The sequence below is a fragment of the Thamnophis sirtalis genome, unplaced genomic scaffold (genome assembly GCF_051295495.1).
Source record: "Thamnophis sirtalis isolate CommonGarterSnake01/CBP01778 unplaced genomic scaffold, rThaSir2_p1.2 scaffold_1, whole genome shotgun sequence".
NCBI classification, from domain to species: Eukaryota; Metazoa; Chordata; class Lepidosauria; order Squamata; family Natricidae; genus Thamnophis; species Thamnophis sirtalis.
In genome coordinates this window covers 94544744-94563603 of record NW_028261381.1, presented here as the reverse complement: position 1 = coordinate 94563603, position 18860 = coordinate 94544744, and the positions used below count along the sequence as shown (strand labels likewise).

Genomic DNA, 18860 nt, shown 5'->3' with positions numbered 1-18860 from the left:
ATGCCAAGAAAACTGCATGAACATATCCATATAAGGCATGAAGAGGGAACTTGGACTGAAAGGTGACCTTACTTTTTAACCCAGAAAATGTTGGTTGCTTTTTGTTAAGTCTTGAATGGTAAAAAGAGCAAAAAGAGAATTTTATTATAGTCACAGACTACACTTACAGATTAAGACACATTAAAAAATAAAATAAAAACAACATAGGATAAATATTTATTTATTTATTGAATTTACATGAAGCTTATCTCACTGTTGAAGTGGCTCTGAGTGGCATATAACAGAAGCGTGTGACAATTGGTAAGGAGCTCGCCGGTGGGCATTCAAGATATGTCTAATTTTACTAGCGCTATAAGAAAATTTGCCAGTGTTCAAGGAAATTCAATGACAAATATACATTTTTTTAAAAAAACAACCGCCAGACATTCTCTGATGTTTTACTAGATAAGAAGTTATGACGCTGGTTCTAGGATCCTTATAGAGAGTACCAAAAAGACGATTAATTTTGTTTCTGGGCCCGCCGTAAAGTTTGATAATTTACATGCCTTGCAGTTGGGCCTCTTGTTACATCTAAACATTTTTCAAATATTTACTTAGTTAGATGATATTAGACACTTTTAAGGCAGAAATCAATGTCTCTATCTTGTCCACCCTTTTAGGAATGCTAAGTATTTGTTGCTGTACTGAACCCTTGGTTTATATGATTCTTCCAACTGTTCTAACAGAAACTATATATAAAGTCAGATTGGAGTGGCTTTATTCCATGTATGCATTTTCACAGAAGCTGAAAATGTCACTTTCATAACCTTAGTATTAGCTCTGAAATACCTACATTTATATGAAAAGGGGCATTTGATTATGTTTCAAATGCAGATTTGGATAAACATTGTTTTGTTGTCCTCCTATTTTTGAGCTTGTAGAAATTACTTTGTTTATCCCTCTTCCCCCTCTTCATGTGATAACAATCTAAAAGTTGAAAAAAAAGACTTGGCTCCCAAAAGAATGTCAGCTTTGATCACTGATGGTGGTGTGTCATTTCAGAGCAACTGGCCATGCCCCCAATGGCCAAAATCATGTAATTGCTTAGGTAAATATTGAGATGTACAATTATTACTTGAATTCGGTTTGTATCTGTTCTTTCTCCATAGTGAGGGGGAGGAGTATCCAGCATGGGTTGACTTTATCCTCTCGTTGATTGGACTGAGTCATCAGAGCTCTTGGTATAAGCCTCTGGTCCACCAGGCTCCGCCCAGTTTATAGACTCAGTCCACTCAAATGGACGGTTGACCATCCTAGATCTCCAACAGGTTGAAGATATTCAAGAAAGAAAAGGAAGGAAAATTCCAGTGTCTCCCTCCTACAGCATCCCAGGCGAGCTGGCAACTCCCGGGACTGTAAGGATCGGCCAAAAGCCCCTCAGCGGGCGGCCCGCCGCCCAGGCTTCTGAGTGAGAAAAGCAACACTCAGACAGGAATTTGCCGGGTGAGCAGGAGACAGAGGGCAGAAGCCTCTGGCAGGCACGCCCGGCTGCAAGGACGCCAGCAGCGCCGGAGACTTCCCCAAGAGCCGCGGATCGTGAGAAGGGACAGGCTAGGACGGCGCGGAGCCCCCCCGCCCCCTGGAAGGGAGCCTTGCAAACGCGGAGCGCCCGCCCCATTGGTACGTGACCCACCTCATTGGAGGGGGCTCACGGGCAAAGCAAGGACTCCAGCGGCATGGGAAGTGAAGAAAACGGCAGCAGCGCAGCTCTTCGGAGCACAAGCCGCCCAGCCAGAATATTCAAAAGGGGCGCCTTCATCTCCTGGCAAAGGCGCCATCTTGAAGCCATAAGGGACCATGTGTTCCAAGATGGCGGCGCCCAGAGGCAACAGGAGACTGGCAGGACACAGGTACTGGCAACAACAGCCGGCAGTCCCACCAGGTTAGTGACCACCCCTCAGGCGGCCCAGAGAAGGGGGGGGAGGAAAGGCAGAGACAAAAAGAAGCACCTCTCCCCCAGCGCAGAGCTGGAAACAGGCGGGGGGGGGGAGGAAAGGCAGAGACAAAACAAAAAAAACAAAAAACACCTCCCCCCAGGGCAGAGCTGAAAGCGGGGGGGGGGGAGTCACAAGCCTCCCAAGCCATCTAAATAAGAAAGGAGGAGGCATTAAAGACTGGAACAGATTTGCAAGAGGGCAAGTGGCCTCAAATCCATCCCATGCCAGGGAAAGAAAAGAAAGGCTCCTGGAGGCCCCACAGCAGGTGGGACTGCAGGGGAGACAACCATTTGCAGGCAAGAATCCCCTTTGACACCCCTAGTCCTTGGGGTCTCCCTCAGAGGTGGCAATCCCCCTCCCCCATGCTGCCTCCCTGAGATCAGCCTCTGCCACCCCCCCCCCCAGACAGGCAAGGGCCCCCAGCCAGCAAGCACCACAGGGGCCCCCAATTTTCAGACATAATGATGAAGGACTTCCAGCAATGCCTGACATTGCTGCAGCAGCCTCAAATGCTGCCTCAGTGGCATCCTCTCCTAGGATACCTGAAGGGCTGGAAACCCAGGGGAAGGACAGCTTAGCTCCTCAGCCTTATCATGGGAGGAGAGTGAGCTGGATTGTGAGGAGGGGGAAGTCAGGGAGGATGACCTATCCAATGACATAGGCTTGCCCCCCCCCCCAAGCTGACCTTCACCGGGTGGTTCCAGCCTTTGTTATATAAATCACTCCCTTTTAAGGGTTAAGCAGCCGCCAGGCTTGGGAACAGAGCAGCAGAGGCACCGCCTCAGCAGCAGGGGGTTTTCTGCAGAAACCAGGTTTGAGGAGCAGGCCATTGAGACCGACACAGTGCCAACTCCCAGGGCCTTTCTTGAATCGGTCAAGTGCCAAGGGGCCATTCCCATGCTCACATCCACAGACAAGGCCTTTTCAATGTGGATCAAGACATGGAGGGGGGTGCTATCCCACCCACCAGGGGCGCCTTGGCTTTGGCTCTGCAACACCCCTGATTCTGCCAGGGGAACCTGAGCAGGCTCTGACGTGGGAAGACAGGAAGGCGGGCCTCACCCTCCGAAGAGGCATCAGGCAGCCGCCTGGGCGGTGAAGGCCGCCATCACCGCCTCATTGTTCAACAGGTGGTCTCTGCTCTGGCTGCAGGAGCTGCAACAACGCATCCCCATTACCAAGGTCAGAGCGCACCAGGACATCAATAAGCTGGGGGCGGTCATCCAATCTGTGGCAGATGCCTCATTGTCTGCAACCAGGCTTGCCTCCAGGGCAATTGTTCCACTGTTGCATCTCGCAAGCTGCTGTGGCTGAGACAGTGGCAGGCAGAGGTTCACCACAGGTGGCGCCTGGCATCCACCCCTTTCACAGGAGATGTCCCTTTTGGACCCGCTCTGGACCCCTATCTGGTCGAGAATAAGGACTAGAGGAAGGATCTCCCCACAGCCCCTAAGAGAGGACAGTTCAGGACGGTGCCTTACTCCAGACGGCCTTGTTCCCGGGGACAAGACTTCGGGTCCTCCTTCTGGGGTTAGGATCCCTTCAGGGGTTCAGGGGCGGGGTACTCAGGTGCCAGGCATTACGAGGAGGCTCTTCCGGCAGGCAGAGATGCCAAGATAGGCAGCAGAGGGGCAGGCAGCAGAAGCGGCCCTTACGAGGGAGCGGAGGATGTGGCGGGGGGAATGCCCCTCCCGCAAAAACTAAGGCCAGAACCGAGTCACCCCCCCCTAGGGGGGCGGTTGGCATACTTCACCGACTGCTGCGACCGTGCCTCATCAGATAAATAGGTTCAGAACACCATGAGGCACAGTCCGGCTCTGGAACTCCTGTCTAAACCCCTGGGGTTTTTCCAGAGCTGCCCGGTTTCAAATAACCCGGCACGGAGATTACTGATGCAGCTATACAACTCCTGCTGGACATGGAGCCATCCAGCCAGTGCCTCTAGATAGCAGGGCCAAGGGCATTACACCATCCCTTTCGGAATCCCCAAGACATCGGGGATGGAGGGCAATTCTGGATCCGAAGTGGCGGGACCGCTTCAATCGTTACAGGAGGTTCAAAATACATTCCCTCCACTCCATCTTGGAGGGAATCAGACAGGGAGACTTCCGCACTTTTATAGACCCCACAGAGGCCTATTTACACATTCCCATCACTAGGGATTACAGGAGGTTTCTCACGTTCAGCTACCTGGGGCAGCACTCCCATAACCAGGCCTTGCCCTTCGGCCGGTATCCCTCCCCGCAAGACTTCACCAAGGTAATGGCTGTCTTAGCAGCGAGCTGGAGGCAGATTCCAGTTAGGATTCTAGGCCACCTAGATGACCCCCTCATACAGTCATCCTTTCAAGGGGCATTAGGGGATCTAGATATCACCTTGCCATTCCTGAGGGAGCACGGGTTCTCGGGGAATCCGGTTAAAAGCCAATTCTACCCTTCCACTAGGCTCATTCACCTAGGGGCTCTGATAGACTCAGTGGCAGGTAAGATATTCCTGTCACCCAAAAGACAGTGCTCGCTAAGACGACTAGTCATCCAGGTAATCAAGGGAGACAGGGTGCCTTTAGCCACATGGTCTAGATGGTTAGGCACCAGGGTCTCAGCCTTTGGCATTATTCCTTGGGCCCGTCTCTACATCAGAGACCTACAAGGGTTCCCTTGCCATTCCAGCAAAGGCACAGGAGCTACTCCCAGGCCAGGGTTCTTCTCCCGGCAATAGTCCCACGCTCACTGATCGGGTGGACGTCCCCGGCGATAACCAAGGGCGAATTCTTCAGAATGCCAGACCGGGTGACGGTAGCCACAGGTGCCAACCTGTTCGGAGGGTGGGGGGCGCCCACCTACAAGACCAGATAGTGCAGGGACAGTGAACCAGACAGAACTGACTCACAATATCAACTGGTTGGAACGCAGGGCAGTTCGCTTGACCCTAGAAAAATTTCACCACTCTGTCAAGGACAGACACCTTCCAGCCCCCACAGACAATATTGCACCCAAGGCCCACTTCAACAGACGGGGGGACCAAGTCGAAGGCCCTCATGAGGGAGGCCAAAAGGCCGGGTCAGTGGGCCGTATGGAATGTTCTCTCCTTAAGGGCGGAACATATAGCGGGGGGGGGGACAACATCAGAGCCAATGGCTCAGCCGGGCAGAAGTGGACAACTTGGAGTGGAGATTGCACCCGGTGATCTTCAGAGAGGCGATGGACCACCTCAGCCACCCGGAAGTCGAGCTATTTGCCACCCCCCCCCCCAACACCCAGCTCCCAAGGTTTACGCCAGGTACCAAAGCCTGGGGTCAGAAGGGGCAATAGCAGTTAGACTTATCTACCGCTTCATAGGGCTTTCAGCCCTCTCTGGGCAGTTTACAGAGTCAGCATGTCGCCCCCAACAACAATCCGGGTCCTCATTTTGCCCACCTCGGAAGGATGGAAGGTTCCTGGCCCCTGGCCTCGGGGACTGCTCTACGCTTACTCACCCTTGCCCCGGATTCCCAGGGTCATCCAAAAATTCTGTGGGAGGGAGCGGAGCTGGTACTGGTTGCCCCCTATTGGCCCAGGAGGCCATGGTTGGCAGACCTTCAGTCGCTATTGGGGGACAGAGTGCAGAGGATTCCTCAGGATAGGCTCTCCCTCAGGCAGGGGTCACTGGAACACCCGGAACCCCTATGGCTCCAATTGACCACTTGGTGGTTGAGCGGAGCATCCTGAAGGAGGAAAGACTTTCCATCAGGGGGATAGAGCCCTTAGTGCTCAGATTTCTTCAGGCAGGCCTGGACAAGGGGTTAGACCCTAACACGTTTAGGAGACAAGTCTCGGCCATTTCTCAGCGCTTCTATGCGGTAGAGCCCAGGCACTCAGTCAACAACCTTTAGCAAGGCAGTTTCTGAAGGGGGCATCCAACCTCACACCACTCAGGATACACAGGTGCCCCTCCTGGGTCTTGCATAAAGGGCTGGATGCTTTAAGGGGGCCCATTTGAACCATTGCGAACAATGTCTCTAAAGTTTTTAACCCTTAAGGTGGTGTTCCTAGTGGCCATCAAATCTGCCAGGCGGACATCACAGCTGCAGGGCCTGTCCATGGAGGACGACCTATGCATCTTTCACCAGGACAGAGAGGTGCCGCGGCTGGACCCTTCTTTCATTCCTAAGGTGGGTTCATGTTTCCACAAATTACAGGACCTGGGCATGCCCAATTTCTGTCTGGACCCTGCTCACCCCCTAGAGAAGAAGTGGCACACCTTAGATAGAACCTGCCCAAAATGAAAGTCCGAGGCCCGGTTGGTCTCCTACCATCTGTGGTCTCTGGGTAAAAAGGTGACTTCCACCACAATAGGCAGGTGGTGAGGACCTGCATTGCTACAGCCTACCAATCCCAGGGCATGCAGGCACCAAGCCCCATCACAGCACATTCCACACAAAGTGCAGCCACCTTGGCATCCTGGGCTACACAGGCCTCATTGGCGGAGACATGTAGGGCAGCCGCAGGGTCTTCTTCCTCACCCTTCGTGAGGAACTACAAGCTGGACACCTTTGCCTCGGTGGAGGCTTTGTTTGAGCGCAGGGTACTACAGGCTGTCCACAGGGCAAGGGAGACATCTCACCAGGCTTAATTTGGCCAGGGGTCTTCAACTTATTACCCACCCTAGGGACGTTGGCTTTGGTACGTCCCATGCTGGATACTCCTCCCCCTCACTATGGAGAAAGGGCGTTGGTACTTACCTAATACGCCTCTTCTCATAGTGGGGGGGGAGTATCCAGACCCCCCCTGTCATGGTAGGGTAACATTTACTAGGTTGTAGGTTGTAATAACATGACCAAAGTAGGATTCAATAAAAAGTAGAAACCTTAACAAGGTCTGGAGTGGATGGTTCAACGAGTCGGATAGAGTTCTTCGTCTACAAACTGGGCGGAGCCTGGTGGACCAGAGGCTTATACCAAGAGCTCTGATGACTCAGTCCAATCAACGAGAGGATAAAGTCAACCCATGCTGGATACTCCCCCCCCCCACTATGAGAAGAGGCGTATCAGGTAAGTACCAACGCCCTTTTTTTTTAACCTTCTCCATAGGGAAAAAACAGGCCGCTTTGCATGTTTCTATAACCCTTCTCAGCTTAAATATCTGCCACAGACAAGCATTTAAAAAACAAGAGATTTCTGAATTTGGCTGAATATCTAAGAATGCCTATAGAGGCTGAATGCCTTTTGAGATTCTCAGTCATTCAGGTCATGGTTGTCCCAAAGGTGCTTTTTCAAGAGGCAACAACTTTGAAACTTCTTGGATGAGAAGCAAAACGCCTTCAAAGAAAAACCAGAAAGTCCAGTTGCCTCTTGAAAAAACACCTTTGGGACTAAATTAGGCAAGGATGCATTCTCCTATATATTGACTGAGTTGATAACAAGTTAATTATAAATTTACCCCACCGTCCTCTTTTAAAATCTTCTAATCTGTTTTGGTCTTTTGCCCTGTACAATTAGAATTATACAAGGATTTCATTGACCAAGAATAAAGTATCATCTTAAGATGTTGCATATCCTCTTTCTGTTTCTTTCTGTGTGTAATACATAAATGTCAGTCTGTATTATAGTGATAATTTATAGTTTTTGTGTCCTTTGGGAAGGCCAGTTATTTCAAACTTAATGCTTAATAATCTATCAGGCTGACACTTCTGTAACTCTCTGTCTGTCCAGCTTGGAAATTCTTAGCCTTCCTAATAAGGTCCTCTCAATCCAGCCAGTTTTAAGTCAAATGGAATATAACATGTTTTGGATTTTCTTGCCTAAAATCCAGACATGTATAATGTCAGAGGCAGATATGTGAAGATTTTAATGAGAAATTCCCTTATGAAGATAAATCTGTAGATATAAAGGGGAGGGGAGTAATTGGAAAAGGTGGAATGCAAAAGAAGAGAATGAAAACTACGGTATCATAGTGAATTCCAAGTCAATTCAATCAACCTAGCTAAACTAGCTACTTTTTGGCTTCAATGTATGCTCACAATTCATGCAAAGAGGATTGTTGGAGAGAGATAATCTGGCACTTGTGCTTTGAAGATATTATGTAGTCTGTCTTTCTTTTCTTCTTCTTTGACAGTACTGAAGGGCAGGAACTTCCTTGGAAAGCTCTAAGTCCCCAAAACATGTCTAGAAATACAGGCAATTACTGTATATTGATCTATTTTGCATATTGACACACATCTAACATATATGTGTATCTGTTCTGAAAGCTTCCAGATACCATTTTTACTCTGACAACTGAAATCCAGATTTCTAGAGAAAAATCCCACAGTTCCTGATACTTATGCAGGGAAGAACACAATCACAATGTATTACAGTGAAAGAAAAAGGCTTGTAGGATCTAGGATAAGTTTATCTTTTTCTAACATCAATTAGGGCAAAGCAAAAAAAAATAATTGATCACACTTCAAACAGAATGATGCTCTGTTCTTCTGCAGGACCCCCTCAGAAATAGTCATCAAACACTTTAACTTTTTTTTTTTACACCTTTCTTTTTCGGTTTATTTCCTAAAATAAACCATTGCTTCTCACTTTTCTGAAATTATTCCATTGCATGCTATTGTCACCGCTGTTCTTTGAAAGGAAATAAACAAGTAAAATAATTGACTTACACATGAATGGATATGGTTTGAGAAACTTTTCTCAGCCTGGGCTCACAATATGATTTGGGGAATGTTTGCCAAACCTGGGAAATTTACTAACCTTTTTCATGGCTTTAGTTCTTTTTCAGCTACTTACTATAATTGAGAAGATTGCTAAATATTTATTACAGTCAGAAAAGTCTGAACAGAAGCTAGGGCAGCTCGGCTGACAACAGGATCACAACAGACAACCAAATTAGAAAGTTATCAGTTAGTAGATTATTTGTTTTAATTGACATCTCTGAAACAGATGGCCAATGACAATGTGATTTAATTACTTCTTTTCTATCTTTTGGGATTAATTTAACACTTTGTTATTTTAAAACTTGTTTGTCATACCTAATACAATCTAAATCTAAAAAGATTTATGACTGCAACATTGTTCTTTGATGTAAGCTTAAGAAATACACAGCATGTATCAAATTATGAATCTAATGGATACAAAGCGTAAAAAGTGTAATTGCATCAGTAGAACTGATGCCACTTATATCTGATGGAAGGTTTTGTTTCGATCATTAAATGTGTGTGATTATGTAACATTTAGTCATCCCTTGTTTTTCACTAACCTAGTTTTGTAAGTATAACCAAATACTTATGGTTAATGCCTTATACACACACACACACACACACACACACACACACACACACACACACACACACCTTTCTAAGGATTCAACTTATTCTTTACTTAATATTAAGTTGTCATTACAGTGATCACATGCAATACAATATTAGGAATTACTTTCAGGTTTCAGGTAGTACCATTGGACTAATTGTGTGCGGGTTAGGACATTAAGTAGGTTTGGTCTTCTTTGTGACTTAGGTGGGAAATTTTCAGGAAATACCAAGGTCGTAACTTTTTTTTTTTTTGTAAAAATAAAAACATCCCAGAAGAAAGCAGTGGCTTTTTTTTTAATCCCTCAGAGAATGCCTAGTGCTGAGGGAGATGCCAAGTAACATCACTTTCTGGAGAGCAAGAACTTTGGGTAGTTACGTTTTGGCATTCTCTGGGATCGTTTGATTTCCTGAAGATATTTCATAACATCAGTACATGAGAGAATGGATTCTGTTCCTTGTTCATATATAGTGCAGTACCTTGCATTGCTAGTCTTGGGATGGGGTGGTTTCTTCCTTGACGTTACTTGATTAGGATATTCTTTCCTCCTGGGTAGTATATCTGGTGTTATTTCCTAATTATCCAATACCAAAGTTCAAAATATAGAGCCAAGGTGGCACAGTGGTTAGAGGGCAGTACTGCAGGCTACTTCAGCTGACTGCTAGCAATTCGGAAGTTCAAATCTCACCAATTCAAAGTTGACTCAGCTTTCCATCCTTCTGAGATGGGTAAAATGAGGACCCAGATTGTTGGGGTCAATATGCTGACTCTGTAAACCTCTTAGAGAGGGCTGTAAAAGCACTATGAAGCTGTATATAAGTCTAAGTGCCATTGTTAAGTGTTATTGCTATATTGTGCATTTTGTAGAACATAATATATGCTGGCTCTCACCAACTGAAGTGGCCACTTAATGTTAAACACCCTCACTCTCCTGCCATTGGGGAACACTTGCAAACAAGAAAATTATGCTGTTCTGCTGATAGTTTCAAGTGTGGGGTGAGTACAGCAGACTAAAGCAAGGTTCTATGCATTTAGGAAATAAGAACAAAGCAGATTTAATGATGGATATATAAAATCCTATTATTGGGGGGGAATCTAGTTTAATATACTGAAGCAAAATAAACTCGTTGGCTCCCATTTTTAAAGCACACGGTGGACTTTTGATTAAGATGTTAGTCTAGAATGGAAGAGGCTACGTTCAAATATTCTAATTGATCACAAAACTTAGGTGACCTTAGTCATTATATCTCATCCCAACCAATTTGATCGGATGAGCAAAAATGAAGGAACATTCCCTCATGTAAAGCCTTGATCTTTGAGAGGAAAGTTAAAATAGAAATTTAACAAGTAAATAGATCCTGTCTTTTTACATAGCATTTGGTGCTTCTGTCCTTTTATATTTTTGTTGTAATAGTTTGCAGATACGAAATGATTACTTTTCTGGGTATACTTTTCTTCCCCTCAAAATAATTGATGTTTTGTGAACTTTAACAACGGTTCAGGATTATACTGGAAGCAGACTTGAAAGAAAAGAAGGGAACAGAGGTATTGGGGTCATATGGGACTTGTATTTGGTGGGTGTGCAAAAGTAGCAAGGCATTCCTTATCTTGTGTAAGGAGATCTGAGCAGAGTGAATGGTGACCTTCACTAAAATTAACTACCAAAGTTCACATGCTGGAGTATATTTTGCTCTCTGCTGTGTCTCCTCTGACAGAGAACAGTAAGCTGTATTGCCAAAGTCTGTTTTATCTTCATTTTAGAGATAATGCCAGTAAATATGAATTTCCGAATTCCAGTTTATGAAAGAAGTAAAATTTCCTATGATCAGTATAAAAGAGTAAGCAATTATGTTTTCTTATTCATTACTGCAGTGCTATTATCTAAACAGTTTGATTGGTCTTAGGGTTTGCATCTTAGTTTTATAGCTCTTGGTGTTTGATTTTACAGATGCTTCCTTTGTTTACAGTGTGATAGTTAAGGCTAGAACAGCATTTAAAATGTATAAAATGTTAAAGATCAAGGATATAATTATTCAAGTTGGTATTTTTTTTTGTTTAAATGTTATCTATACCTTTGAATTATACTTATTTTACCATGAATGCAAGTTGGATTTAGAAAACAGAAAAGTTGAGGTTTGTATTAAAAATGTCAATATGCAAGTGTTTTTAGAGGAAAGGAAATGTGCTTTCTGGGATGATATGATTACATTAAAATGTTCCTGTTTTATTGGAGATAAGTTAAAATGCACCAGAGTAATGACTAGCTTTATTAGATACCATCAGTATGAAAGCTGGAAATTAGTGCATCAAATATTTGTATAAACTAAATAACCAGGAATCTCTTTTAACCCATAGAAATATGCTGATCCAATTTACCTAATAAAACATTACCTTGATTTTTTAAAATCATTTGTCCACACTTGCTAACTTTTATCTTTGAATTATTATAGTACTTTTACTTAATTTGAAATGCATTAATTAAAATTAATTAGGAAAAATAAGACTCAAAAGCAGTAACTATGGTGGGAAAAATACCTTTAATTCTTATTTTGCGCTTGGTTGGATTGTGACAAACAACAAATGTGAATGTTCTTGTGAGGTTCACCTCAGCTTGCTGATGCTAAGTTTAAATATGTGTGAATATCAAAAAAAATTCCTGGTGGTTTTGGATAACAAGATCAGACTCATGGCATTTTAGCATATGTATTGTCTGTAAATATGCAGAGGGGGATTTTTTTCTGACTGATTTCAAAAGCTAGTAAGAAGCATCATACTCTGGCCAGTTCTAATTATGATGTTTGCAACCAAAAATATATCATTCAGCTGTTACTGTAGTGTGTTCCTAAGCCATATCATCAGAGACAGATTCATTTTCAAAATTATATGTTCAGAGGAGCAGCAGAAAGATACGTGCTTTGTAAGTTAATAGATAATGAAACAAATGCAGTGAGGAAACTTGGCATGTTGTTAGAGATAGCTATTTTGTGTGAACACAAAGTTTTCTGAGAGTTTTTAAAATAACTTTTATGTGCCTTTGTTATTTTTTAGGGGTCAAAGTATGCTTGAGGTTTTTATGTAGACATTGTCATGAGCACAATCTAGTCTTCTGAGGCTATAACATTTTGTCCAAATGTCTCCTTATTCCCAATTCTAGATGGCTTATCCAACTATATTTTGGTAAGAACATGTCTTCATATCAGAACCCACATCTTTGGACCAACTTGCCATTGAGGCAAGATGAAGCCATATCAAACTAGGAAACATAGGAAACTAGGATTTCCCTCAGAAAATGGAATGATTTCTATTATCAGTGTGAATATTCTGTGTTGTATGGAGGAGAATCTCAAGGGAGATCAGTGACCTTCAGAGCTCAGTTGGTCCATAGCTATAAGTCAGGGAGCGACTTCTTCCATCAGACCAAAGAACTGTTTGCTTCCACTTCTGATTTGGCTGCCAAGGAGAACATAGCTTTTCCCAAAAACTGTTTGCTTGTTTCCCAGCTGTGGGAATATCAATGTTCTGGAGGACATTCCATAAGGTTTGACACAGTGGCTTCCTGATATTACTGTCATAACCAAGAAAGAGAGTGAATGGTTAGTCATAGTCATACCAGCAGGTCCTCCAAAAATGAAGATCAGACGATGGAAAGGATAGTCTCTTTTATGTCTGCTTCTCTCCCCCAGGCCTGGTTTCATTTTTTCAGGGATCTTCTCTATTATACACTGACAGTTGTTAAATTCCACAGTTAAGGATAACTATTTCAGTCCAAAAGTGAAATCATAGGTTGAAGAACTGATGATGTTACGCATGCACTATCCTTCTATATGTTACTCTATATGTCCTAAATAAAGCTGTTTAAGATGAATTATTCTATTTTAGTTGCTTGTTTTGGGGCTTTTTTTACATTACTGTTAAGAATTTTAACTAAATAACAATATTGGCTTATACATGTCACTTGGAAATTTACTAGAAGCCAGCTGGAGACCTGTTTAAGGATGAGATGTGTATAAAATGGGTGAAAATTTGAATTTGCTTGTAGTCCAGGTTCTATCTCTTATTCTACTCATTGCATGAGTATGATTTGAATGCCTACAACTATGTATTGTACATTACAGTACTCCTTGCCATATTGGATTATTTGGTTTGCCACTTTTCATAACAATTTAGTTCTCATCAGTACTTGTACTTGTACTTGACGCCTCTTCACCCATCGTGGGTATAGGCGACTTCCATGAAAATTTGACGCCACTGTAAAGGAATGGATACGGCGATCCATGGAAGCTGTTTCGGCTGGATATACCCAAGGGGACGCCAGTCCCAAGGGTCGACAGAGCCCGATTGGTGGGAACGGGGGGCACCACGTGAAGGCCGGGTTGTCTCATCAGTAACAAACATACGTATATATTATGTTATGATATATAGTCTGTTTATAATCTATATATAATATATTATAGAATATTATGTCATCAGATTTCTTGCCTATTTATCAAGTCATTGTAGCTGAAATGTTAGATCAAATAATTTTTATCTGAAATTAATGAGTTTGTTAGGTTACAAAGCCAAGGATAAATAAATTTTCTTTCTTAGTAAGCCAATTTAAATGGGAATGTTTGCACACAAGATAGAATTCTTTGTGTCCGATGAATACATTAATTAATCTCTCATAGGCTTGATTCACAAACTATGGGCATTGGATTGTCAAATCTTTTGACAACACAACACTTTTGAGAAGTAGAATTGCATATTTTCCTCACTGTTGTTTTTAAGCTTCCTAATTTTAGAAAAGAGATACTTCCTTGGGTCTTCTTTTCTTTTCTTGCAGGCTGTGTTCTGTTTGCATTAACTTTATGAAGACATCTGACAAACTTGATTGCTCACCTTTAGTGTTTCAGCAATGAACTGAAAACTGCTGGGTTATATTTGCAAAAGCAGTGTTGATGTGTCACACTCTGAATTCACATCTAAAGTATGAAAAGTGAATATGAAAGTCTATATATAGAATAGCCTTCATGCATCTGTGAGATACAATTGTTGTAATCTTTCAGCAGTTTCCTAGTTCTTAAATATTATTTTTACCATGGATGTATTAATGCAAAATCAGTCACAACCCTGAGATACAAATAGGAGAGTCTTATAAACAAAATAACCAGTTAATCAGCATGTAAGTGGCACGGCCAGTGAGACCAAAGTGCTGAGATATTATTTCCCACAGCAACTCCTCCCCCCCCCTTATCTTTCTAGACACTTAGTTCCCGGCACTTCTGGGTTATCATTGCCTTTAGTTTGGCTTATGCTGTTGTTTTTGTTTTACTCTTTTAAACAAGTTGCCTGCTACATCCTGACAAAGGTATACAGGGTTATCTTCTCTGCTAGTTAGGGTAACTCCCTTATCTAATTAAAAAAATAACTAGTTTTTGCAAAGTGGAGCAAACCGGCTGGCGCTACTGGATACAATTCTGTCACGTGTAAATAACCAGAAGCGTTTGTTGAGTTCAAAGCACAGAAAACTTTATTACTGCTATGTATTCATAAGAATCTAATAAGCTTATGGTCAAAGCTAAATCAGTGCTAGATAAGGTCAGTGGAATTCACGGGAGGGGAATGGATTTTGGTCTCTTGTGCCTGTGCAATGATTCCAAAGTGATGACACCTTTAACCCCACCTCCAGCTCAGCCTGCTTTTCTACAAATTGTAGTTTTTAACACAGTTTTTGACAGGTGTTGACCTTTATCCCCCATTGACAAATTATCACCTTTCTCTCAAAGTACTAGCTAATCTAAATGAGGATTGTTCCATCATCAGAACCTGACTGTGATGGAGATAGCACTTGAAGAAAGAAACTATGGGGAGGCAAGCTATAGATGAGAAGTGCTTCTGTCATAACTAAGTAGGGCACATGTTTTATTAGACAATCCTCTGTGACTACTGCTGGAAAACTTCTGCTTGAAAACCCTAAGGGGGAGCACTGCATGTTGAGAGATGATAGTTTTTATAGATACAAACCAACAATGTCATTCATTATACGGCAACTTCATATGCTGATGAACTCTGCAAATGATTGTATTTTTGCTCAGAAGTAAATACACAGTTTCAAGAAGGAAAATATTCAGGAAAACCAACATAACAAATTTCCTCAGTCTATTACACTCTTCAACTGTTTTTCTGATCTCGTCAATCCCTTGAAATTTTAGATAGCTTTTGATTCATTAACTACAGGAAGAGGGAACATTGGAAATCACAGTATGCTGTTACTAGTTCCTATCTCAAGCAACTGAGTTGGGACTTCTACTGTTGAATCTCCTAAGTGTGAAAAGCAAAGCAAGGGAAACCTTAAGTTACAATGCCTAGCAGCAAGGAGCCTTCTGTTTGTGTTCCATAATTGGTTTGATGTATAATGTATAATAAGGAAGCTAGCAATGAATATAAAGTAAGAAATTAAAAATGAGAAATGACCTGGCTAATTTGGTATTCACAATATTGAGCTAGAAACAAAAATACAGGATGTATATTTTTCTTCCAGCACATACAATTTAATCAGGCTCAAATAAACATATGGTAATGTTTCTTTCAGCAAATTGATTGTAGTAATGACTTCTTTGATATTCAAAGTTGTCAGGAAACAACTTTTTCCACACATTTCTAGAAAATAGCTGTTTATCATGTGTTATCACTAACCTTCCTTCTTTCATTCTTCTGCTTCGGCCAAGCAAAGTAATTGGCCATTTATGCATTTACCATTCTGAGATTTTAACTAAATAGTAAAAGTGCTGCTTACATTTTTTTTTTGCTAAAAATTGATGTAAAATTGATGTGTCAAAAGGACACTTCGCACAGTGATAACAGAACAGAACAGAATACTTCATTGGCCAAGTGTGATTAGACACACAAGGAATTTGTCTCTGGTGCATAAGCTCTCAGCATGCATGTAAAAAACATAGTAATAATCATATATCAAAGTAATATTAATCATAATGATACCAACAAGAACAGATGAGAAGGATAAAAGTAATATTATATGGGTAAATATACTTAGATATAAGACAGAACTGTGGAAATTAAGAGTTCAGCAGAGTGATGGCACAAGGAAAAAACTCTCTGTGTCTAGCTGTTTTGGCAGTGTCCTACAGCAGCATCCTGCAGGGAGAAGTTGAAACAGTTTATGTTCAGGATGTGAGGGGTCTATAAATATTTTCACAGCCCTCTTCCATGCAGTATACAGATCCTCAATGGAAGATAGGTTGGTAGCAATTGTTTTTTCTGCAGTCCTATCTGCTGAAATCTGTACCTGTCTTCAGTAATGAGTCTAATAATATAATGAATAATGAGATATAATCAGAGGTGGGTTGCTCCTGGTTTGGCCTGGATCAGGCAAACGGGTAGTAGCGGTGGTGGGAGGCTCTGCCCACCAACCTGTGTTACGTGTGTGTGTGTGTGTGTGTGTGTGTGTGTGTGTGTGTGTGTGTGTGTGTGTGTGTGTGAGAGAGAGAGAGAGAGAGAGAGAGAGAGAGAGAGAGAGAGAGAATTGGTAGTAAAAAATTTGGAACACTACCACTGGATATAATTAGAAAGGTGGATCTTGTGTACATTAACTTGAGTATTTGGAGAACAAGTGGGGTATAAATCTAACAAATAAGAAATATTAATTGAATATAGCGAAACACAACTGAAAACACTGTTCATCAATCTAATTTTCACAACACACTTTTCAAAATAGCAATAGCACTTAGACTTACCATATTTTTCTGACTATAAGACACACTCCCCTCCCCCCAAAAGTGGGTGGGAATGTCTGTGCATCTCATAGACTGAATATGCCCCTATTTTTGGCCTCCTGAAACCACCCCCACCCCGCGCGCATCCCGTTTTTCCAATGTACAGTTTTAACTGCATCAGTGCTTTCCAGGATGCAGGGTTAATGGTTTTAGTTTGAGTTACTTGTTTTATGTTTAGTTAAGCAAGTTGGAACGTAGTTACTTCAAATAAAAATCAGCCATGTACATTTTTATGGAGATTCAAGTTTGTATAGGTGTACACTCTCTCTGGAAATACTAACAGAGGAGGAATTGTCAAGACTCATAAACTTTTTAAACTGTTTGCGGAAGGGGGGGAGAGGAGGGGGCACTTTGCATATTACAAACCTTACCCTGCCTGAATAGCTCTTTTACAGCAGTTGACAACACGATGCTGTGTGGTAGTGCTAATGCAATTTACATTTCTGGTTAACTGCAATTTAAAAGAATATCCATTTTAAGTACCCTAATTATTTTCTTTTACAAAACTTGGTGTAAACATGTGCACAATCATACATTTCAGTATTGGTATGGCTTCTTGATAAGGATACAAAAGGAAAATGTCGACTTTAGTAAAGAAATCCAACCCAGTTTCTTATGCAAACTGTTTAGTTCCAGGTCTGATAACTTATTAATTCAGACTGTTAACATGTTTAGAAGCTTTCTTTAGTTTCCTCCTGCTCCGATGTCAAATTTCTCTATACAAGAGAGCCCTGGTATAATAAGCTGAATACTTGATCAGCACAATGCCTTGAATTTTAATGTTGCTAACTTTGCTTCAAACTGGTTTGGGAAAAGAAGGGAAACACTTTGTCTCACTTGTTCCAGAGGCTGCCAAAGTTGGGGGTTGTCTTTCTTTAATTTAAATGAGAAATTAATGATTTCAACAGAAAAGGGCCTAACTTTGGCTCTCCTTTTCCTTTCCACAGATTTATACAGATTGGGCCAATCATTATCTAGCAAAATCTGGCCATAAACGTTTGATAAAAGATCTGCAGCAAGATGTAACCGATGGAGTTTTACTGGCTGAAATCATCCAGGTGGTAGGTGAGTAAATATGCCTTTTATTTTTGGCATAGTTGCAATACTTTTGTCCAGACTGTTTTCTGTCAGACCAATAACTAAAGTACATTAGGCTGCAACATTACACATAATGTGTAATTGTACGAATTTTAAAAATATATGCATATGGTACGTACATTGTTGTTCCTGTAGGTTTATTAAAAGGTCCTTCAGAGTATTATGGAAAAGAATTACAGGGTACTCAAACCTCACCTAACATTTTTTTTAACTGCCTAGAATTGCTGATATGGATACAAGGGTACAGTCAGACAAACCACAGATGAATTTGAGGCTTCGTAACTTTTCATGATGAAAGTATGGCACTTAACTTTTGAGTTGTATGCTGTGACATACACTCTATTTTATGCTGTGACATAAAATATGATCAGAATAAAGTGACGAAGCAATGGAGCAAGGCCAAAATTTCATTTCAGTTTATTTAAATTAGATTTAAATTTAATTATGAAATTATGCAGCTAATATGATTAGTCTCACTGCTTGTCACAGCAGTATTGATCCTCTTATGCTCTAAAGAGTTACACTTAGATAGTTACAGTTTTTCAAATATCAAATAATTTTTTCATTAGCTACATTTGATGTCTTAAAACAAGTCCCTAAATCAGAATGGCTTTATTTTATGCATCTATGGAAGCAATTAAGAATCTTTTTTTTCTTTTTTGCACCCTGAATATGAGAATACCTTATCTATTCCTTATTTAAAGACTCCTTACAGTTTTATGTAGGTTTTCTTCACATACA

General features: G+C 42.0%; 1 protein-coding gene across 11 annotated transcripts in view; it reads left to right on the top strand.

Moving 5' to 3' along the window:
• The window catches only part of NAV2 (neuron navigator 2), a 598751-nt gene that overhangs the window by 361712 nt on the left and 218179 nt on the right, over positions 1 to 18860 (top strand). For all 11 annotated transcript variants that reach the window (XM_087719088.1, XM_087719097.1, XM_087719076.1 and 8 more), the window contains exon 2: positions 17969 to 18086. In XM_087719088.1, the coding sequence (XP_087575214.1) occupies positions 17969 to 18086 (118 nt within the window). The remainder of the gene's footprint in view (positions 1 to 17968; positions 18087 to 18860) is intronic.